Source organism: Moschus berezovskii, chromosome 22 (assembly GCF_049115385.1).
Source record: "Moschus berezovskii isolate FMDL1 chromosome 22, NW_MosBer_1.0, whole genome shotgun sequence".
In the NCBI taxonomy this organism is placed as follows: domain Eukaryota; kingdom Metazoa; phylum Chordata; class Mammalia; order Artiodactyla; family Moschidae; genus Moschus; species Moschus berezovskii.
Window position 1 is genome coordinate 6,885,644 of NC_142481.1, and position 22,452 is coordinate 6,908,095.

The 22,452-nt window shown below is 50.8% G+C and overlaps 1 protein-coding gene across 4 annotated transcripts; it reads left to right on the top strand.

The window, feature by feature from the left end:
* Positions 1 to 32: 32 nt before the first annotated feature.
* Positions 33 to 16,470, top strand: LOC129546487 (kallikrein-7). Of its 4 annotated transcripts, none has more exons than XM_055411491.2 (6): positions 33 to 120; positions 545 to 622; positions 1,077 to 1,236; positions 1,424 to 1,683; positions 3,567 to 3,700; positions 5,612 to 5,812. In XM_055411491.2, the coding sequence occupies exons 2-6, from the start codon at positions 553 to 555 to the stop codon at positions 5,765 to 5,767; spliced, it is 780 nt and encodes a 259-aa protein (XP_055267466.2). In that variant the 5' UTR covers positions 33 to 120; positions 545 to 552; the 3' UTR covers positions 5,768 to 5,812. The 4 variants fall into 4 exon arrangements, with proteins under 4 accessions (XP_055267466.2, XP_088687042.1, XP_088687043.1 ...); XM_088830916.1 differs by lacking the exons at positions 33 to 120; positions 545 to 622; positions 1,077 to 1,236; positions 1,424 to 1,683; positions 5,612 to 5,812 and adding exons at positions 11,064 to 11,183; positions 11,608 to 11,767; positions 11,874 to 12,115; positions 12,306 to 12,442; positions 15,678 to 16,470 and having other exon boundaries at positions 3,295 to 3,700; XM_088830917.1 differs by lacking the exons at positions 33 to 120; positions 545 to 622; positions 1,077 to 1,236; ... (1 more) ...; positions 3,567 to 3,700; positions 5,612 to 5,812 and adding exons at positions 10,273 to 10,344; positions 11,064 to 11,183; positions 11,608 to 11,767; ... (1 more) ...; positions 12,306 to 12,442; positions 15,678 to 16,470.
* The last annotated feature ends 5,982 nt before the right edge of the window (positions 16,471 to 22,452 follow it).

The following is a 22,452-nucleotide window of genomic DNA, read 5'->3' on the forward strand; positions in this document are numbered from 1 at the left end:
GGCGGGCCGTTCCAGTTAAAAGGCTCCAGGATCTTGTACCAGGCACGCAGAGCTGAAGTACTGGGAGCTCTTCCTCTGGGCCTGAATCAGTAGGTGACCCCGCCCCCTGAATTCTATAAGGTGAGATGCCAAAGTTCTCAGGCACAGGGTATCAGACCCCCACCCCCTCCCCCAGAACCTCAGATCCCTTCCTCCTTGGAGACCCAGCAGTCAGCACCCCAGCCCCATGCTTTCCAGAACTAAGGAGTCTCAGCTCCTAGTTGGCTGTTCCTTCAGACCCAGGAGTTGGAGACCCTGACTCCTTCCTTCCTTCCTTGGAATGTGGGAACCCAGCCCCATGGGCTCCCAGCAACTCAGATTCAGCAATCTGGAGCCCCATCTCATTCTTCTTCAGACCCAAGTCTCTGGGTCCTCAGCTCCTGCTTCCTGCAAGACCCAGAAGAATGGTTCAGGGTCTTGATTCCCCCCACCCCAATCCCGAGATCACTAGGGTTTTGGTCTCCTCCTTCCTCCTCCGCTCAGCCCTGTCCTCTCCCTCTCCCAGGCCCCACCATGAGACCTCCCTCACTGGTTGCAGTCTGGATCTGGATGCTCCCGCTCTTGCTGTTGGAATCCTGGGCAGGTGAGGGGGCCCAGAAGGCATCGGTGGAGCACGTGAGCCTGGGGGAACACTGTGATGGTAGCTGCGTGGGTGCCTGTGGCGGCCTGTGGGGAGATGGGAAGGATGAGATGACATGCGGGAGCTCCTGTGGGGTTTCCAGAGGGTGGAGGCCTGGTACACGTGGCGGCAGGTAGGAATGTGTTAGTTTCTGCTGGGTATTGCCGGAGCACACCAAAGCCAGCGGGGCTGCCTGCTGAGGGGCGCAGATATTCACGCGGGTCTACGGGGCGGGTGCACGCAGGCTCAGGTGTGTGACTCCATGTTTGGTGACTCATGGCCATCCACGAGTGTACGTGCACATCAGTGCAGTAGCATGTGCAAGCCGGGCGGCAGACGCTGGAGGAGGGTGTGTGCATGTATATCCGTTTGAATCCACTGTGTTTTCCTGCTCCAAACTTCTCCCTCCTGCCTCCAGGACACGTGAGGGCACAGGAGAGCAAGGTGCTGCAAGGCAAGGAGTGCAAGCCCCACTCTCAGCCATGGCAGACGGCCTTGTTCCAGGGTGTCCGGCTCGTCTGCGGCGGCGTTCTCATAGAGGACAACTGGGTTCTTACGGCAGCCCACTGTCAGAAAAAGTGAGTGGATGCCTGCAGCGGAGGCGGTGGAGAAAGAGCAGGCTGGGGCTTTGCTTCAGGAGGGGCGAGCTGGGGACTGGGTCTCTGAGAAGGGAAGTCTGAGAGGAGAGGGGCCTTGGGCTTCAGAGAGGAGGGGGCTGGGAGCCCAGATCCCTGCCCGGGTGCCCAACCACCCCCATCGTCACAGGAAATACACGGTCCGCGTGGGAGCGCACAGCCTGAAGAATAAGGATGAGTCAGAACAAGAGAGGGCCGTGGCTCAGTCCATCCCGCACCCCTGTTACAACAACAGCGACAACGACCACAGCTACGATGTGATGCTCATTCAGCTACGCGGTCGGGTATCCCTGGGGCCCAGAGTGAAGCCCATCAAGCTGGCGGATCACTGCCCTCAAGTTGGCCAGAAGTGCACCATCTCTGGCTGGGGCACTATCACCAGTCCCAGAGGTAGTGGGAGGGAGAGGAGGAGCTGGTTGGCCCAGTGGACCCCAAGCCATTGGCGACGCTTTGCCTCTAGAGCAGAAAAGGAAGGGAATGTGATTGTGAGGTTGACAGTCACAGCAGGTCCACGCTGGAAACCTTCAAGACCAGAACATTGATAGGCATGATGGGGAAAAAGGAAACAGACAGTTTAATAGGGCTCAGAAAAGTGGATGGATGAATGAAGAGTGATGAGTGAATGCATTCCTCCGTTAAGGTGGAGAGTTATGAGACTTTTTGTTGTACAGAAAGTCAAAGTGTTCCTCGCTAGTCGAGCCTGACTCTTTGTGACCACATGGACTGTAGCCCGCCAGGCTCCTCTGTCCGTGGAATTCTCCAGGCAAGAATACTGGAGTGGGTAGCCATTCCCTTCTCCAGGGGATCTTTCCAACCCAGAGATTGAACCTGGGACTCCTGCATTGGCAGGCAGATTCTTAACCGTCTGAACCACCAGGGAAACCCTATTTTGTTGTTCAGAGTTTTACGTAATCTTCACAACAGACTTGGGATACAGGGACTCAGTGGCCTAGGAAAACATGCTCCCTCTTCTCCATGGTGAACCCAAGATTCTGGCCCCAGATCCCATCACATCCAGGAGTCCAGGCCTTTTCTCCCCCAGGACATTCAGTCTAGATCCCCAGCTCCCTCCTCTTTCTTGACTCAAGTCTGGACTCCACTGAGGTCCTCCCTCTGGGGCTTCAGAGTTCAGGGAGCCCTTTGCCCTGCTTCACAATGAAGAGATTGGGGCTCAGCTCAGAGGTGATGTGATTTGCTAGGAAAGCAAAAATCAGGATTCAGGTCCCTGCCTGTCTGACTCCCAAGAAAACAATGGGCTGCTGTGGAAACCTACCTGCTCATGAATCAGGCAGGTCAGTTCAAACCATGGTTCTGCCCCTTTTCTCTGGGCAAGTCCCTTCCCATCTCTTGACCTCACTTTGCTCAGCTACAAAATGGGGATAATTATCCGATAGGTTTCTAAGCTCCACGAGGGCTCAGATTATATCTGTTTTCTTCACTGGGTTCCTAGTGTTCAGGGTGGTGACCGGGATAAAGTGCTCAGTAAACATTTGTTGAAGGAACGCATGGATGAAGGAGTGAATGGCTCCCTCCTTCCAAGAACTCATGTGCGGGTTACATGAGATTCTGGGCATATAGCTTCTGGTCCATGGAGGTACCAGGTGGAATTTTTCCCTCTGAATTCTGTTTTTCAAAGGTTAACAAGAAAAACTAGTTCCACTGCCCATTGTCAATTCAGCACTTATTCTGTGAGCATCTGATATGCCCCAGGTATTATGCCATGCAAAGCCTTGTGGAGTTGCATGCTAGGTGGGGGAATAGACAATAGACAAATACATATCAAATGAAATATTAGGTGGAGCCAAGAGCTATAATGGAGTATTATAGGGGGGAGGGGAAGGGAAAGGGAGTGATGGAGACGTGTTGTTGTAGTTAGAATAATCAGGAAAGGCTTTTAGGAAGAGGTGATAATTGGAAGAAGTAGGACCGAGCTGAGATTGAGGACCTGCTGGTCTGCGAATGGGAAGATTGGAAAGATTCAGAGGTGTCACAGAGGGACGCTTCCAGGTCCCCCAGTCACCCAATCCTGCATTTGAAAATGACCTCAGGGCAAGAAACAAACAGTAGGGTCCCAAGGTCCTCCTCTGGGTGGAGAAAAAGAAACAGCAGGGGCCGCAGCTTTGTTTCCTGTGATGACAGGGGAACGTGCCCTTCTGTGAGAGGTCTCAGAAAGCCCCGTGCAGCTGTGGGTGCACAGACGGGAGGTTAGATCGCGACAGTGGTGGAGGGAAAGGATTGTTGTCTCTGGCAACTTACAACCTCTGCTCCCTCAGAGAATTTTCCTGACACCCTCAACTGCGCAGAAGTAAAAATCATTCCTCAGGAGCAGTGTGAGAAAGCTTACCCAGGGCAAGTCACGGATAGCATGGTCTGTGCCAGCGACAGCAGCGGGGCTGACACGTGCCAGGTGAGTGCCTTCGGAAACTCCCTCTTCTATTTACTTATTTTTGGTTGTGCTGGGTCTCCGTGGCTTTGCTCGGGCTTCCTCCAGTTGCAGCGAACTGGGTGGGGTGTGTGTGGGGGGAGCGGGGGAATTCCTCTTCGTTGAGGTGCGCGAGCCTCTAATTGCTCTCTTGCTGCCGAGCGCAGGCTCTAGGCGCGTGAACTCAGGAGTTGTGGCGCCCGGGCTTAGTTGCTCTGCAGAATGTGGGATCTTCCCGGGCCAGGGATCAAACCCGAGTCCCCTGCGTTGGCAGGTGGATTCCTATCCACCAGGCCACCGGGGAAGTCCTGAAACTCCCTTCTTTCCTCGCTCGCCTTGCAGAGATGTGAGGCTTGGCAGTGGAGCAATCCCAAAGAGTCAGCACCCCTGTCTCTACAGAGAGGAAAGCGAGTTCAGCGGAGGCACACTCTCCCTGCAGGCTGCACAGCGCAGGAATCAGAATAATTGAATCGTCCTTGCTGTTTCCTTGAGAACGCTTGCCAGCGGGAGAAGGTGCAGGGAGGGGTAGGAGATTAAAGGGAGTGAGAAGCTAAGTCCATGAAGGATAAGCTCCCTGCCCTCTTTCCCACTGTTAGCACCTGGAGTTTGTGCTGACTTTCCCGATGATCGTAGAGGAAGCTACTTTTCTCCGGGTCCTGACTGGGTTCCCTAGCATGGCTGCCTTCTCCTATGACTGGTTCCTTGGGGAGCAACGCTGTCTTACCAACTGGCCAGAGGATGGCACCGTTGATTTCAGGGCTCCCTCAGTGGGCTCCCCATCCTCAAGATGACACAACTTGGGCTCTGCCATTGATACAGCACTCTCTAACCTACTGGGCTGCAAGTTCTGCTCCACTCGGATTTGTCCCCACCCCCTTTGCTAACGATTGGTCCCTGAAGACAATGCTTCAGTGCTCCCTTTCCTATGGGCCAGGAATAGAATCATTCCTTTTCCTATTGGCCAAGGACAGAATCATTTCCATGAGTAGATCTTGCTATGGAAGCTAGTCTTTTCCGGATGATTCCTTAGAGACAATAATATCTTCCCACATACTCCCGCCTTTTCCCCTTGGGTGTGTGTATATCCACAAGAACCCGGCTCCTTTCTCCTGTGTTTTGTAACTAGATGATCTCTTCCAGATTGGCCAGGAATTGTTGTTACTGTTCAGTCGCTCAGCCGTGTCCCACTCTTTGCGACCCCATGGACTGCAGCATGCCAGGCTCCCCTGTCCTTCACTGTCTCCCAGAGTTTCCTCAAACTTGTGTGTATTGAGTCGGTGATGCCATCCAACCGCCTCATCCTCTACCGTCCCGTTTCCTTGATGTCAGTCTTTCCCAGCATCAGGGTCTTTTCCAGTGAGTCGGCTCTTCGCATCAGGTGGCCAAAGTATGGAGGAGCTCAGTCTCCCCAGTGCAATTCCTACTCCCTGCTCTCCGGATTGGACCCTCCAGAGAGCCTTCTCTTCCCCCGTTGATCAGGATTTCCTCCATTGCCCTTAGACATCCTGTCTGTATCCCCACACACGGAAGCCCCACCCCTCTCTCTCACCATTGGCCCCAGGATACAATGATCTTACGGCCGGGGAACCAATCACGTGACAGAGATGGTAAGAAGGCTGGTGTGTGTGTTTCCCATAGCTGCTCAGTCAGTCCGACTCTTTGCGATCCCACGGGCTGTAGCCCCGCAGGGCTTCTCTGTCCAGGGGATTCACCAGGCAAGCATGCTGGAGTGGGTAGCCATCCCCTTCCCCAGGGGATCTTCCAGACCCAGGAACCGAACCCAGGTCTCCCGCATTGTGGGCAGATTCTTTACCATCTGAGTCACCAGGGAAGCCCACGAAATGCTGGTAACAGTTGAGCAACTTAGGTGAAAATCTTCTATTCTCCCCATTCTAGGGAGATTCTGGGGGCCCGCTGGTGTGCAATGGCGTTCTCCAGGGCATCACATCGTGGGGCTCAGACCCCTGTGGGCGGCCTGAGAAACCTGGTGTCTACAGCAAAGTCTGCCGCTCCCTGGACTGGATTAAGAAGACCATAGGCGGCAGGGGCTGATCCCAAGACAAGCTCTAAACCTCCCTCAATAAACTCACAGCATCAGCCTGGCTCCCTGCCTGTCTGTGCTTTGGCCCTCCTGGGAGAGGTGGAGAGGCAGAGGGTCTACACCCCGGTGATGGAGAGATCAGAATCCCCATGGTCATTCTGCCCACCCCCCCCTTTTTTTTTCTGGGAGGACTTGGAGAAATGGGAGGTTAATTTCAGAGGACAGAGAAGATATAAGGATTTTCAGATGTCCAATGGACTGGCCTGCAAAAGACCATTAAAAGAGTTTCTGTTCTGTTTTTCTGAGCAGCAAACTTACTAAGCTCCGGGGGGAGATGCTGTTGTTCAGTCGCTCAGTCTTGGAATTCTTTGTGACCCCGTGGGCTGCAGTATGCCAGGTTCCTCTGTCCTTCACTATCTCCTGGAATTTGCTCAAATTCATGTCCATTGAGTTGGTGATGCCATCCAAGCATCTCATCCTCTGTCAGCCCCTTCTTCCTCCTGTCCCCAATATTTCCCAGCATCAGGGTCTTTTCCAGTGAGTCAGCTCTTCCCATCCGGAGAAGGCAATGGCACCCCACTCTAGTACTCTTGCCTGGAAAATCCCATGGATGGAGGAGCCTGGTAGGCTGCAGTCCATGGGGTCACGAAGAGTCAGACACGACTGAGCGACTTCACTTTTCCTTTTCACTTTCATGCATTGGAGAAGGAAATGGCAACCCACTCCAATGTTCTTGCCTGGAGAATCCCAGGGACCAGGGAGCCTGGTGGGCTGCCATCTATGGGGCCGCACAGAATTGGACACGACTAAAGCGACTTAGCAGCAGCAGCAGCTCTTCCCATCAGGAGGCCAAAGAACTGGAGCTTCAGTCCTTCCAATGAATATTCAGGACTTAGTTCCTTTAGGATTGACTGATTTGATCTCCTTGCAGTCCAGGGAACTGTCAAGAGTCTTCTCCAGCACCACAGCTTGAAAGCATCAATGCTTTGGTGCTAAGCCTTCTTTAGGGTCCAACTCTCACATCTGTACATGACTACCGGGAAAAACCATAGCTCTGACTATGGGGAGATTTCTGCTTATGAACTGTGAGCTATGCAGAGTAGGGTCCAGGAAATACATGAATAGCTAACATATGCACCCATGAGCCTGAGGCAGCACAAAAGCTGGAAGGGCTGTTTATGTCAGGGAACTTTTGCATACAAGTGGCTGAGCTGCAGTTCAAACTGGCTTTATGCACAGAGGGGGACTGGCTGGTTTAGGTGCTTAGGGGGACCTTAGAGATGATTCACAATATTAGAGGAAGTGACATGGATATCAGAGTCTCAAGTACCTGAGTTGATGTGTGTGTGTCTGTGCTCAGTCACGTCCGACTCTTTGTGACCCCATGGACTGTAACACCACCAGCCTCCTCTGTCCATGGAATTATCCATGGCAAGAATACTGCAGTGGGTTGTCATTTCCTACTCCAGGATATCTTCCCAACCTAGGGATCGTCGGACCCATGTCCTTCGCATCTCCTGCTTTGGCAGGTGGATTCTTTACCACTAGCACCACCTGGGGAGCCCACCTGAATTGGTGAGTTAAGCCAGTCGTCCCTCTGTCCCTCTGTGGCAATTTCGCTCTCTCCCTGCTCTCTCTGCCTCTGTTTCGCTCTCATGTGTGCGGACTGTTTCTCATCTCGGCTCATCTCTTTTCTCCTCCCATGGATCTCATTTCGGCCTCTGTAGACAAATGTCTTCACACTCGGGAAACATAGTAGCCTCAGACAGCCCCAGTTCAGCAAACCCAACAGAAATAAAGATCTCTTTTCTCCCAGCATCTTAATATGAATCCCAGGGAAGAATTCTGATTGGTCCAGCTTGAACTGAACCCACCCACTGATTGGATCAATCATTATTTCTAGGGAGGAAACCATGATCTCGGCTTAACTGGACCATGCATCTATACCAATGGGTGGGACTGTTTTGGAAAACTACGATTAACAGTTTCACCAGAACTATATGCAAGTGGGGGCAGCTTTCCAAAAGAAGTGGGGGCCGATGTTGAAAAAAGTGGGGAAGGGAATCCTGAAAGTCAGCAACAATGGGCTTTCAGAACCTAAGAAGCTGAATCAGAAAGTTCCAGGATGACAATGTCCGGGATGCCTTAGGGCAAGGCACAGCTGCAGGACAGCGAGGTTCCAATGCTCAGGTGTGACGGTGAGCCGGCCGATGAGTCTTGAGGCCGAACACCAGGACATGAGTCTCAGGGCAAAGGAAGTATGGAACTGGTGTCTGGCTGGGACTGAAGAGACCTCCATCAATCGAGAGACTTTGAAGTCTTAACATCTGCCTCCCTCTCTCCAGCTTCCATTTAATCCATTGCCAAGACCTGTTGATTCTTCTACATGCACCTTGAATCCCTCCACTTATTACCATCCCCACCTCCCAAATGGCTTATATCCAAGTCATCATCATTGCTCATCAGAACAATAACAATAGTTTTCTCATGTCTCCACACCCCCTTAAAATCCATCCTTCATATAGCAGCCACAGTGATATTTGGAAAGTACAAATCCTGTTACATCACTCCATCTCTCTGCTTGACCATCTGCGGTGTTTTGGCTTGGTCCACCAGCCACTTCTCTCCCCAGTCCCAGGAAGGCTGCCATGCTTCCAAAACTTACATCCAGAGGAGGTACTATCTGGAAGAAAGAAAAGAGAATTCTGCCAGTGTCTCTTTTTGAAAATAAGAAAGCCCCAGGGGCCTCCTCTTCACTTCTCATTGGCCACACTTGCATCACATGTTCATTTCTAAACCAATCCCTGGTGGGTAGGATATGGTTTTCCTGCTTGGTGTGGTAAACTTCATAGTCATGATAAGGATAAAAGATGATCCAAACAAAATTGGAGTTCTGATAGAAAGGCAGAAGGAGTGAACGCTTAAGTAGGCATCAGTAATGTCTATTGTGGGACAAACCTAGAATTTGGTTAGGGGTCAGAATTGAGGTGAGATTTAGGCTCAGGGTAAACCAGATCACATCTGGGGGTCTAATTTAGAAGCTGGGGTCAATTCCACTTTTAGGAAGTGGCCTTCAGGTATAATGGTACCTATCTTACTCAAGGTAAGTGCCAAAGTCCTACACTGATTCTCAAGATCCTGTGTCATCCGAGTCCTGTTACTGCGTCACCTGCCCTGGGGCTCCTGCTCATTCAGCTCCTGCCAAAGGGCTCCCTTCGACTTATCTTGCGGCACAGAGGATAAGAGTCCGCCTTTCAATGCAGGGGACATGGGTTCGACCCCTGGTCAGGGAAGGTTCCACGTGCCTAGAAGCAACTAGGCCCATGGGCCACAACTTTTGAGCTCGCTCTGTAGAACCCACAAGCCACCACTATTGAAGCCCACACACCTAAAGCCTGGGCTGTGCAGCAAGAGAAGCCACTGCAATGAGAAGCTGGAGCCCCGCAACAGAGAGCAGCCCCCATCCACCGCAACTAGAGAAAGTCCTTGGGCAGCCACGAAGACCCAGCACAGCCAAAAAGAAATAAATGAAAATTTCCAAAAGGGCTCCCCTGCTAGATCATTCTATCCACGCCTCTTGCCTAACTTACTGGCCCATTTGCTCAGCCTAGAACTCACTCCTTCCAAGAAGCCACATGGACCCATTAACCAACTTCTTTAAGATTTTGTTCAAATGTCATCTTCATGTGGAATCTTCCTAATAATACAGCCCCAGGGGTCCCTGAGAGTGGGGGAAACCAGTAGCTCCCTGTCCCTCTTCCCTGCTTTTATTTTTCTCTCCAGTACTTAGCCAACATCTAACAAACAAAGCATGTATTTTACACGCTTATTTTTGCATTCCCAGTCTCCACCCACTAGAACAAGAGCCTGTATGAAGGAATGCTGACCACAATGTCCCCAGGAGCCAGAATAATTTCTGGCACAGAACAGATGCTCAGTAAATATTTCTTGAATGAACATAATTAGCAAAGATGAATGTACAAGGAAGCGCAACCCAGCATTATTACAATTAAAACTATCCAAACATACTCTAATTTGAAACAGATTGCATAAATCATGATACAACTATAATATGGAATATTATTATGCAACCTTTAAGAAGAAAGGGGAACCCATCTAAATATACGAAGAGGAAAAATTCTTCAAAGTAATTTATAAAGAAAGAGGTAATATTAGTAGACAATGTTTAGTACGGACGCTTTTGTTATAAATACAGAGTATGTATAGAAATCTGGGTGTAATAGGAAACACAGATGATATGGCAACAGTAAGCATTTATCCAGTTAGGACAGAGCCTCCTCTTCTTAATTCATACCGTACATGAGGGTTAAATTAAAAAGAATCTGCCTGTAATTCAGGAGACCTGGGTTCGATCCCTGGGTCGGGAAGACCCCCTGGAGAAAGGAATGGCAACCCGCCGCAGCGTTCTTGCCTGGAGAATGTCATAGACAGAGGAGCCTGGTGGGGGCTCCAGTCCACGGGGTGGCAGAGTCAGACACGACTGAGCGACTAAGACTCTACGAGGGTTGGGGATGGGTTCAGGTTCAAAGACTGCTGGGTTGCAGCCTGAAGGAATCCTCCCGAACTGGTGAGAATTAGGGTATAGGCTCTAGGGCACCCCGGAGAGGGGACGGGGGCGAGAAAACGGCCCCAGGGGAGGGCCCAGCCGGAGCCCATTTCCTGAGCCTGCTGCCCCCTGAACCCGCCCCCGGCGCTCAGGGCGGGAGCGTCTGGGCCCTCCCTCGGCAGCTGCACCCGGCTTGCCGGCTCGAAGGCGCGGGGGTGAGAGGGTGGGGAGGGCCGAGTGCGAGCGCCTGGGCTGCCGCAGGGGTTCGAGATAACTGCGAACGCGGGAGGGGGCGTCCCAGAGCCGGCCCCACCTGCACCCCAGGGCGCCGAGGGCGGGGGCGCGGGCGGACTCGGTATAAGACGGCCGCCCTGCGCCGGGCTGGAGACGCCTGGCTCCCAAGCGAGTCTGGCGGATCTGACCTCCCCGAGCTGAGAAGGGGCTTCATCTACGGTAGGGGGAGAGGAGGGAGACGGGGCGGGACCCCTGACTCCTGTTCCTGAGGGGAGGGGGCGGAGGGAAGCCTGGACGCCTGGTTCTGACGGTCGAGGGGCTGGAGGTCTAGAATTTGAGGTCTCAGGGGAAAAGGAACTAGGAATACAGATTGATGGATGGGGAGGGATGGGAGCCCAGATTCCTGGGTGCCCAGGGGAAGGGCGTCTGGGGGCCTGGAGTCCTGGGTCAGAGGGAGGAGGGGCTGGGGACCAGGACTCCCGCTTCCCCAACTCTGTCCTTTTCAGCCCCATCAGAAGAGACCCCTCCCTGCCCGGCAGCCCCTGAGAGGCTCAGAGGGGTCACCATGGCGATACCTCTGCTGATCCTGCTGCTGACCTTTGCCCTGGAATCTGTTGCACAGGAAGGTGGGGACCCGCCCGGGCTGGGTGGGGGGCTGCCCCCACCCCTGACCTCCCTTCTGCAGCCCCGATGGCCCTCCTCGGGGGCTCCCCCGGCTCCAGCAGCTTCCTCCTTCGGAAGACAAGACTCCCCTGCCTTCTGCCTCCTTCCTTCCTGCTTCCTTCTGCCTCGCGGGGTCTCTGTGCCCCGCAGACCCTGCCTCAGGCACGCAGTCTCTCTCCCATCAGCTTTGGCAGATGCTCCTCCTGGGTTTCTGAGCAGGCTGCCTCTATCTCTCCGTCTCCATCTCCTGCTCTTTCTGCACTGTTCTCCTTTTCTGCCTGTCTCCTTGTCTGTCTGTCTGTCTCCATCTGCCTCCAAACCCCTCAGCGCTGACTCAGTCTTCCTCCGAGGCTTGCTGCCCATGTGTTCCTCCATGTCTCTGTCCAGACCAGGGTGACAAGAGTGGGGAGAAGATTATTGATGGAGTCCCGTGTCCAGGAGGCTCCCAGCCCTGGCAGGTGGCCCTGCTCAAGGGCAGTCAGCTCCACTGCGGAGGCGTGCTGCTCAACGAGCAGTGGGTGCTCACCGCTGCCCACTGCAAGATGAAGTACGTGGGGGCACTCCCAGCCCTTCCTCTGGTCCCCGCCCCTCTCTCTCTGGTCCCCGCCCCCCGTCTCACTCACAGCATCTCTGAACACTGCCGCCCCCTGCAGTGAGTACACCGTGCACATGGGCAGTGACCGGCTGGTGGGCGGCCAAAAGGTCAAGGCCACGCGGTCCTTCCGCCACCCGGGATACTCCACGCAGACCCACGCCAACGACCTCATGCTGGTGAAGCTGAATGGCCGGGCGATGCTGTCATCCAGTGTGAAGAAAGTCAGCCTGCCCTCCCGCTGCGAGCCCCCTGGGACCACGTGCACCGTCTCCGGCTGGGGTACCACCACCAGTCCTGACGGTGAGGCTGCCTGGGAGGCCCAGGGGCCCCAGAGCCTGACCCTCCCTCCCCCAGCCCCTTTCTCATAATCCGAATGCGGAGCCCCTCCCCCCAGCCCTCCTCCCCTCGTCCTTCAGGGTCTAGAATCCTGGGCCCCATCCTCTCCCCATCCGGACCCCAGACCTCTGACTGAGGCCCCCCCATCCCGCAGTGACCTTTCCAGCGCAGCTCATGTGCACAGACGTCAAGCTCATCTCCCCGCAAGACTGCAGGAAGGTTTACAAGGACCTGCTGGGAGACTCCATGCTCTGTGCTGGCATCCCCAACTCCAGCACCAACGCCTGCAACGTGAGCCCCCCTTCCTCCCCTGCCCCGGGTCCCCGGCTGCTTCATCTGAGCGCAGAGCCCCCATTGTCCCCCTTCACCCAGAATCTCTGCAGCTGACCTTGGTGCGGAGCCTTCTCCATCAGTCCCACGCCCCCCCCCCCCCCGCCCCGCCCCAGGCTCAGCTTTCCTAGCTCTCGCTACCCCATTCTCTGCTCAGGTCAGTAGTGGGAGCCCGGGCTGATGTGACTCTGAGGATGAGGCAGAAAAATGAATGGGAGGGCCTGGGGGTGGGGGACCTGGGGGCCAAAGGGTAGGCATGTGTGGCCTTGGCTTCAAACACAAACTGTATTTATTTTTTAACTGACATCTTTGTTGAGTATCGCAACCCATGAACACAGTGGTGGTGGTTGAGTCGTTCAGTGGTGTCTGACTCTTTGCAGCTCCATGGACTGTAACCCACCAGGCTCCTCTGTCCATGGGATTCTCCAGGCAAGAACACTGGAGTGGGTTGCCCTTTTCTTGTCAAAGGGATCTTCCAAACCCGGGGATCAAACCCAGGTGTCCTGCATTGCATGCGGATTCTTTACCAACTGAGTCACCAGTGAAGCCCCCAAACACAAACTTTTAGGGGAAGAGGTGCCCAAAAACTCAGTAATCAAGATAAATCACATTCTAATGCAATATTTTTTTTTTGTCAATTCATGCAAAAGTCCACGATGAACAAAATATCAGAATTTTCAATAAAGAGGCCTCAGTCTTACTGAATTTCTCATCTACCTCAGGCTTCAGTGAGTCTCAGCACAGCCTGGTACCTGAGCCTTTATCTAAAATTGGGATACAGTGTTCATCATGAACTTTTTCATATTAAATTCAAATTTTAAGCTATTGCATTAAAATAGTATTTATTGCAATTACTGAGATTGTGTGCTTGAAGTTAAGGTCTCACTCCCCTCCCTTGGGACCCAGTCTTAGGCCAGGAATTCTTTCTCCCCTGTTCTTTGTAACCCCCTCTCTGTGATAGCTCAGTTGGTAAAGAATCCAGCTACAATGCAGGAGACCCCAGTTTGATCCCTGGGTTGGGAAGATCCGCGGAGAAGGGATAGGCTACCAACTCCAGTGTTCTTGGGCTTCCCTGGTGGCTCAGCTGGTAAAGAATCCACCTGCAGTGCTGGAGACCTAGGTTCGATCCCTGGGTTGGGAAGATCCCCTGGAGAAGGAAAGGCTGCCCACTTCAGTATTCTGGCCTGGAGAATCCCATGGACTGTATAGCCCCTGGGGTCACAAAGAGTCAGACACGACTGAGCGACTTTCACTTTCAGTCTGTATCTGGGCATCATCTTTCCACATCTCTCTTTTTTTTTTAATATTCTTTTTTAAAATTTATTTATTTTAATTGGAGGCTAATTACTTTACATTATTGTATTGGTTTTGCCATACATTGACATGAATCTGCCCTGGGTGTACATATGTTCCCCATCTTGAACCCCCCTCCCACCTCCCTCCCCATCCCATCCCTCTGGTTCATCCCAGCACACCAGCCCTGAGCATCTTGTATCATGCATCGAACTTAGACTGGTGATTCATTTCACATATGATAATATACATGTTTCAATGCCATTCTCCCAAATCATCCCATCCTCGCCCTCTCCCACAGAGTCCAAAAGACTGTTCTATACATCTGTGTCTCTTTTGCTGTCCATCTTTCTAAATTCCATATATATGCGTTAGTATACTGTATTGGTGTTTTTCTTTCTGGCTTACTTCACTCTGTATAATAGGCTCTAGTTTCATCCACCTGATTAGAACTGATTCAAATGTATTCTTTTTAATTGCTGAGTAATACTCCATTGTGTATATGTACCACAGCTTTCTTATCCATTCATCTGCAGATGGACGTCTAGGTTGCTTCCATGTCCTTGCTATTATAAACAGTGCTGCGATGAACATTGGAGTACATGTGTCTCTTTCAGTTCTGGTTTCCTCGGTGTGTATACCCAGGAGTGCGATTGCTGGGTCGTATGGCAGTTCTATTTCCAGTTTTTTAAGGAATCTCCACATTGTTCTCCATAGTGGTTGCACTGTTGGTGGGAATGCAAACTAGTACATCCACATCTCTATTTACACTGAACTTCTTTTCATTCTTTCCATCTGTGTTGCCCCCTCCACCCCCACTGGCAGCCCCTTCTCCATCCTTTGCTATACCTCGCTGCCTGTTTTTTTCCTCTTCATTGTCCCACAGCATGTGGGATCTTAGTTCCCTGAGCTTCCATGTCTCCCACATTGGAAGGTGGATTCTTAGCCACTTGACCACCATGGCAGTCCCCTCCGTTCCTTTTCTCTGTGACTCCTTGCCTTTCCTTGTCTCTCTCCCCACACCTCCCCGCCTGCACTCCTTTGCCTTTCACTGGCACCCTCAGCTGTCAGGAATAGGGGGACCATGTGTGTGAGGGATGGGGTGATGGGACAGGAAGGTGTGTCCCACAGAGTAAGGCATCCTCTTCCTCCCCTAGAGACGGCCAGCTTCTTGAATGTGCGAGTCGTACCGTGACACAGGGTCCCACACTCGGGAGAGTCCCACGCTTGGTTTAACACTTTCCCGTTGCTGTTTTGAAATTCTTAGTACTTTTTCAGCTATGGAGCCCGCATTTACTTTCTCTTTTTTTTTGCAATGCCAAGTCACTTGGGAAATCTTAGTTCTCCCACCAGAGCTCAAACCCAGGCCACGGCAGTGAAAGTGCCAAGTCTTAACCAATGGACCACCAGGGAATTCTTCGCATTTTCATTTTGCACTGGGCCTTGTGAATTATGTCATCAGTTTGGCCCCTGGGTTCCAGGGCCACCCCGTTCCCCTTTCACACATCTATCCATCCCCTGGAGATATTACTCCTTCCTCCCTTGGCTTAGTGCCAGAATCCTGGATGACCTGGAAGAAATGGGGTTTTGACCTGGAAGAAATGGGGACAACCTGGAAGAAATGGGGTTTTGACCTGGAAGAAATGGGGTTTTGACCGCCAGAAGCCCTGCCCCTTCCCTGTCATTGGTCCCATGGGCTGGGGCTCAAGCCAATGTCTTTAGAGATGGTGGTTTATCTTCTCAATGGCCCTAATTTCTGCTCTTCCATTGGTCCCCAGAAGCAATGAATCTCTCCCCACTGGCCGTGGTGGAAATCCAGGGTCTGCCTGACAAAGACTGACAACCAAGGCGGGGGCAGGAGCGTCCCTCTGAAGCTGAAGCTAATTTGCTTTATCCTTTCCAGGGTGACTCAGGGGGACCACTGATGTGCAAAGGTACCTTGCAAGGCGTGGTGTCCTGGGGAAGTTTCCCTTGCGGCCAACCCAACGACCCAGGTGTCTATACCCAAGTCTGCAAGTATGTCGACTGGATAAAAGACACCATGAGAAGACATCGCTGATCCCTCCACTCCCATCTCTTCATCCCTATGCCCTGGAACAGGAAATCTGCAGCAACAAGGACCTCGGTGACCTACAGTCCTACCTGACTTTATCTATCCTCAGAGGCGTGTCAAACCCCCAACAGTTTATGTGTAAGCCAATCAAATCAGTAAGGACCTAAAAACCAAAACAAATACAAAAACCTGGATGTCTGTAAGGATGTATTGAGACCAGCGCTCTCTGCCACTGAAACTGTAAATTCATCCAGTTTAACGGAAGGTGATTTGGCAGTGTGAGTGGGGACATTTGTTTTGTCCTCCACCTTTGACCTAGTAATTCTAGTTATCTACTAAAAAAAAAAAATCCAAAATGTGGAGCAAAGTTTGAATTTATCACAGTGTTATTTTTCCTAACAAAATAGTGGAAACACAGAAGGTGTCTAGAAACAGTGGATTGTTCAAACAGTAGGCTGGTTGGAGGCAAGGATGTTCTGAAGCTGTTAAGGATAATAATTATGCAGAATTCTTAGTATCATGTGAGGATGTTTATGCTATGTGATATTAAAAGGAAGGAATACGCAGAAATATATGTGTATGTGGTTCTCACTATGTAAAATGAAAATATTCACAAAATAAAATCTGAAAGGACTTGTACCAACCTGCATACGGTGGTAGTCACGGGGTGCCTGCTTCTTTCCATTTACTTTCCTGTGGGTGTGCACTTTAATAGCCTGAAAAACAAAGGTGGAGAAGCTCTGGAGCTCCAAAGTGAAGGAGAAGACACCCTGAAGAGAGGGAGACGGGAAAGAAAAATGTATCTGATGTTTGGTCCCTTGTCCTGCCTCCCGGCCCAGTGGCATATTTTTCTCCATTTTTCAGGTCTCAGTTTTCCTCATCTGTAAAATGGGAGCGAGAAAGAATGATAAGGCAGGGAGAGTAAAAGGGCGGCATTAGAGAATATGCCACTTCATCAGGGTGTAGAGGGATGTGAAAGTGTTTCTAGGCATTCCACAGGTGATGTATTAGGAGAACGAGGGGGAAGCAGAAGGCTGGCAGGAAGACAGGACCCCTGGGTCACACAGGGACTGTGTGACCAAAAGTGAACACCCAGCCTCCAGGGTGTCAGGGGAGATGGGGGGCTGGGAACCAGGGTAGGTGGGCTCCTATCCTCAAGAAGGGGCCTCACAAAGGGAGAAGGCAGAAGCCCCAGTGACTCAGCCTGGCCACACCCCTGCCTGCCGTCAGAGGCTCCCCGGAGAGTCGCACATCAGAAGCTGCTGACACAGGATCCTCTCTGCCAGTCTTTCCAGTTGCCCCTCCAGAACACCCTCCCCGTCAACATTCTCCTCTTGTGGGAGCTCCACCAACTTTCCTTCTCTCCTCACCTCCCACTCTCCCTCCCCTCCGCATATTGCAGGGATTCCACTGTCCCTGCAGAATGTCTCAACTTCCTCTGGCGATCCAACGCAAAAGCCCCTCTTCCCTCAGACCAAAGTCCAGACACCCAATCTCTTCCGGCCTCTGAATCTGTGTCAAGTTTCAGTTCAGTCACTCAGTCATGTCTGACTCTGTGTGACCCCATGGACTGCAACACGCCAGGCCTCCCTGTCCATCACCAACTCCCAGAGTTTACTCAAACTCATGTCCATTGAGTCGGTGATACCGTCCAACCATCTCATCCTTTGTCGTCCCCTTCTCCTCCTACCTTCAATCTTTCCCGGCATCAGGGTCTTTTCAAATGAGTCAGCTCTTCAAATCGGGTGGCCAACATATTGGAGCTTTAACTTCAGCATCAGTCCTTCCAATGAGTATTCAGCACTGATTTCCTTTAGGATGGACTGGTTGGATCTCCTTGCAGTCCAAGGGACTCCCAAGACTCTTCTCCAACAGTTGAACCACAGTTCAAAAGCATCAATTCTTCAGCGCTCAGCTTTCTTTATAGCCCAACTCTCACATCCATACATGACCACTGGAAAAACCATAGCCTTGGCTAGATGGACCTTTGTTGACAAAGTAATGTCTCTGCTTTTTAATATGCTATCTAGGTTGGTCATAGCTTTCCTTCCAAGGAGTAAGCGTCTTTTAATTTCATGGCTACAGTCACCATCTGCAGTGATTTTGGAGCCTCCAAAAATAAAGTCAGCCACTGTTTCCATTGTTTCCCCATCTCTTTGCCATGAAGTGATGAGACCAGATGCCATGATCTTATTTTTCTGAATGTTGAGCTTTAAGCCAACTTTTTCACTCTCCTCTTTCACTTTCATCAAGACGCTCTTTAGTGCTTCACTTTCTGCCATAAGGGTGGTGTCATCTGCGTATCTGAAGTTATTGATATTTCTTCCAGCAATCTTGATTCCAGCTTGTGCTTCATCCAGCCCAGCGTTTCTCATGATGTACTCTGCATATAAATTAAATAAGCAGGATGACAATATACAGCCTTGACGCACTCCTTTTCCTATTTGGAACCAATCTGTTGTTCCACATCCAGTTCTAACTGTTGCTTCCTGACCTGCATATAGGGTTCTCAAGAAGCAGGTCAGGTGGTCTGGTATTGCCATCTCTTGAAGGATTTTCCACAGTTTATTGTGATCCACACAGTCAAAGGCTTTGGCATAGTCAATAAAGCAGAAATAGATGCTTTTCTGGAACTCTCTTGCTTTTTCGATGATCCAGCAGATGTTGGCAATTTGATCTCTGGTTCCTCTGCCTTTTCTAAAACCAGCTTGAACATCTGGAATTTCACAGTTCACGTATTGTTGAAGCCTGGCTTGGAGAATTTTGAGCATGACTTTACTAGCGTGTGAGATGAGTGTAATTGTGCGGTAGTTTGAGCACTCTTTGGCATTGCCTTTCTTTGGGACTGGAATGAAAAATGACCTTTTCCAGTCCTGTGGCCACTGCTGAGTTTTCCAAATTTGCTCACATTCCAAATTTGCTGGCATATTTAAGTGTCAAGTTTAAGGAATGTCAAAAGGCCTTGGGGGACTTTGCCTGGCAGTCCAGTGGTTAAGAATCTGTACTTCCACTGCAGGAGGCAAAGGTTCAATCCCTGATGAGGGAACTAAGATTTCCCGTGACATGCAGTGTGGCCAACATCAAACAGAGTATTTGGCCACTACCTTTGTGAAGCTCCATCAACATCCCCTGTCTCTAAATCCATATTCATTCTAAACATTTTTAAAAGAGCAAAACAAAGCATTTTCACTAGATCAGCCTAGGAATAGTTCACTATGCCTCTAGGCAGATCTGTATGCAAATCTGAAGGTGGGTTGGTTTGCAATGACTGGAGAGTGTTCTCTTGTTGAGTTTTTTTAAACAAGTTCTTTTTTCTCTGGGCAGACGGTACACTGTAGTCGTTAAAGACACTGACTCTAGAACCGGCTTTTTGGCGCCAATCCCATTCTGGCAGTTGTGAGCTATTTGCCTTTGAGCGCGTCACTTCCCCACCTTTATTTTTTCATCCTTTTTTTTTCTGAAGTAGAATAAATCAAGTTTATTGCTTATTGGAATGAAGGAAACTGCACACAATGGGAATCATGGTATCTCAGTAAAGGGATGTTCAGAAGAATTTATTATAAGACTTGGTGTTTCCACGGAGGGTTTACAGAAGTAGTTGTTGTTTCTGTTTGTTTTTTCTGGTATTGTGTTTTTATTTTTTTTTAATTAACTTATTTCTAATTGAATGATAATTGCCTTACAGTATTGTGTTGGTTTCTGCCATGCAGAAACATCAATCAGCCATAGATATACATATGTCCCCTCCTTCTCAAATTCCTTCATCCTTTTTTAAAAAAATTTTTTCTTTAAATTTTTGGCCACACCCCCCGGTGTGTGGGGCTTTAGCTCTGGAGTTGAACCCACATTGGGAGGGCAAAGTCTTAACCACTGGACCACCAGGGAAGTCCCCCGTTCACCCCGGAAATGAGGGAAATAGCATATGTTTCCCATGGCTGTTACAAAGAATAAATTTAATATTCACAAAGTGCATGAACAGTGTCTGACATAAAGGAAGCCAGGAGTGAGGGTTGGTTTTTATGGTCTGTGACTTCTGGCTCTTCTTCCTGCTTCTACTTTCGTAAAGTTTTCTAATAAAACATTTTGTTTTTAAGTTTTTTTGGTAACTTGGACTATTTTTAAAGTCTTTTCTTGAATCTGTCCCAGTATTGCTTCTGCTTTATGTTTTGGGTTTTTTGGCCCCAAGGCATGAGAGATCTTAGCTCCCTGACCAGGAATTGAGCCCGAACCCCCTGCCCTGGAAGGTGACATCTTAATCGCTGGGCCACCAGGGAAGGCCCAAACATTTTCTTCATTGAAGACGTTTGCAGGGGATAAGCATGCATGGCCTGTGGGGATGGCAAAACCATGAAAGCCACCGGCAAATGCCTAGAGCTGGGCACTTCACTCTCTCTGTTAGAGCTTCTTCCACTCCCCACTGCCGACCACCTCCCTCCTTTCCTAAGGGGCTCTCTGCAACTCCTCAAAAATCCACCCATCCCATAGAGTAGTAAGGTGGATCCAGAGGTGGCGCCCAAGAGATGGGCCATGTCCACAGCCATGTTGGAAGTTGAGTTCCAGTTCAGGCTCCATCATTTTCTGGGTCTTTGAGGTTCTGTTCTGTTCCATTCTGTCGCTCAGTCGTGTCCAACTCTATGCGACCCCGTGGACTGTAGCCTACCAGGCTTCTCCGTCCATGGGATTCTCCAGGCAAGAATACTGGAGTGGGTTACCGTTTCCTTCTCCAGGGAATCTTCCCGACCCAGGGATCGAACCTGGGTCTCCCACATTGGATGCAGACGCTTTAACCTCTGAGCCACCAGGGAGGTTGAGCAACTAAATTCCCTTCTCTGAGCCTGTTTTCTTTTCTGTGAAACAGGAGTGGGTGCGATGAAGTCATTTAGTCACTTGGTCAACATTTCCTAAGGCTTCTTCTGGGCCAAGTCCTGTGCTGGTACTTGGGGCACAGGGATGAGTCAGCCCTAGGGTCTGCCCTCAAGGAGCTCATGGTCCAAGTGTGGGAGATGGACCCAGATGGTGATATGAAGGAGCCACCTGCTCTAGGGACATCAGTGAGAGTGACTAACCCACCTGCAAGGAGTTGGAAGTTGGGTGGTGTTCAGGGACGCCTTCCTGAAAGAGCAATGACAAGTTGTTGCTGGGAAGAGGTGGGATAAGCATTGTGGGAGAGGGGAATAGCATAAGCGAAGGCTTAGAGGTTAGAAGACATGGAATGAATGGCTCAGGAAAGCTTAAGACAAGGGGGGCAGAGATGCACCGGGCAATAAGGCAGCCACTCTCCTTGGTGGCTCCTGACTCGTGAAACGTGGCAAGTTCCAATTGAGGAGTGCTGTAAGTGTAAAAGGGGCTTCCCTGGTGGCTCAAAGGGTAAAGAGTCCACCTGTCAATACAGGAGACCCGGGTTTGATCCCTGAGTCAGGAAAATCCCCTGGAGGAGGGCATGGCAATCCACTCCAGGGCTCTTGCTTGGAGAATCCCATGGACAGAGGAGCCTGGCGGGCTACATGACTGAAGCGACTCAGCATGGACATATGTGTAAAAGACACGTGGGATTCAGACACTTACTTCGCAAAAGATAAGAAAGCGAACCTCCTCCTTAAAATTATATTTTGATGTCACATTGAAATGATATTGTTTTGGATGCATTGAGTTAAATGAGATATTAAAATGAATATTTTACTTAAAAAAAATTGTGCTGGCGTCTAGAAAATTTAAAAGCGCACGTGTCCCTGGCATTATATTTCTATTGGCCAGAGCTGCCCTGAATGCTGAAGGGCTGGGACTTTGTCCCGGTGACGCTGAGGGACCCAGGCCAGGGGTGTGAGCAGGACAGAGGCAGGCTCAGCTCTGGACACAGGGAGATACCTCTGAGGTCACGTGGATACAGAGAAAGGGAAGAATTTGCAATAATGGTCCAGATGGGAGAGGAGCAGGTTTGACCACTGTGAGCGGTCCAGCCTGATATCTGGGAGGACGGGGGTCCTGAGAAGAAGATGCTGAGTTCAGTGGGGAGGTGATTGAGAAGGGCTGGGGGAGGCTTAGGGTGGGGGTGGGAGGAGCTTCCCCGGAGAGCATGCCTGCCTGCTCAGTTGCTTTCCACCCTGTCCGACTCTTTGCGACCCTATGGACTGTAGCTCTCCAGGCTCCTCTGTCCATGGGGATTCTCCAGGCAAGAGAGAGCATATCAAATGCCAAATCAGTTTTCATCCCAAGGGGCCGAGCAAAGATGGTGACAATTCAATTTAATGCAAGAATTAAATGTTAACCTGTACTTCCAGGCCCACGCTGGTTGCTGAGGTAGACATTATTCATATCAGTTGGAATTATTACCCAATGACTTTCCCAAAAGCTTCCATTTTCCATCCCACCCGCCGCATCTGATCACCACACCCATTTCCTGCCATGCGGCCACACACACCCTCAGGGCTCCAGCTCATCACAAGTCAGTTGCTTCCCCACCTGGGCCAGATCCTTGAACTACCCCCATTCTCCTCCTGATGGCAAGCGCAAGTTCAAAGACACCTCTTCAAATCTTCCCCGGACGCCTCCATGGCTTCCTGAATCCCAATTACTCATCACTTCCCCACATGGCTCCCCATTGTTCCTGCATCCCTGCCTATTTCCA

Excerpts from the sequence above, each read along its gene's own strand:
- LOC129546487 (XM_055411491.2), top strand. The coding sequence starts at position 553 with ATGAGACCTCCCTCACTGGTTGCAGTCTGGATCTGGATGCTCCCGCTC. Across the intron at positions 1,237-1,423 it reads GCAGCCCACTGTCAGAAAAA|GAAATACACGGTCCGCGTGG; the intron begins GTGAGTGGATGC and ends CCATCGTCACAG. Across the intron at positions 1,684-3,566 it reads CACTATCACCAGTCCCAGAG|AGAATTTTCCTGACACCCTC; the intron begins GTAGTGGGAGGG and ends CTGCTCCCTCAG.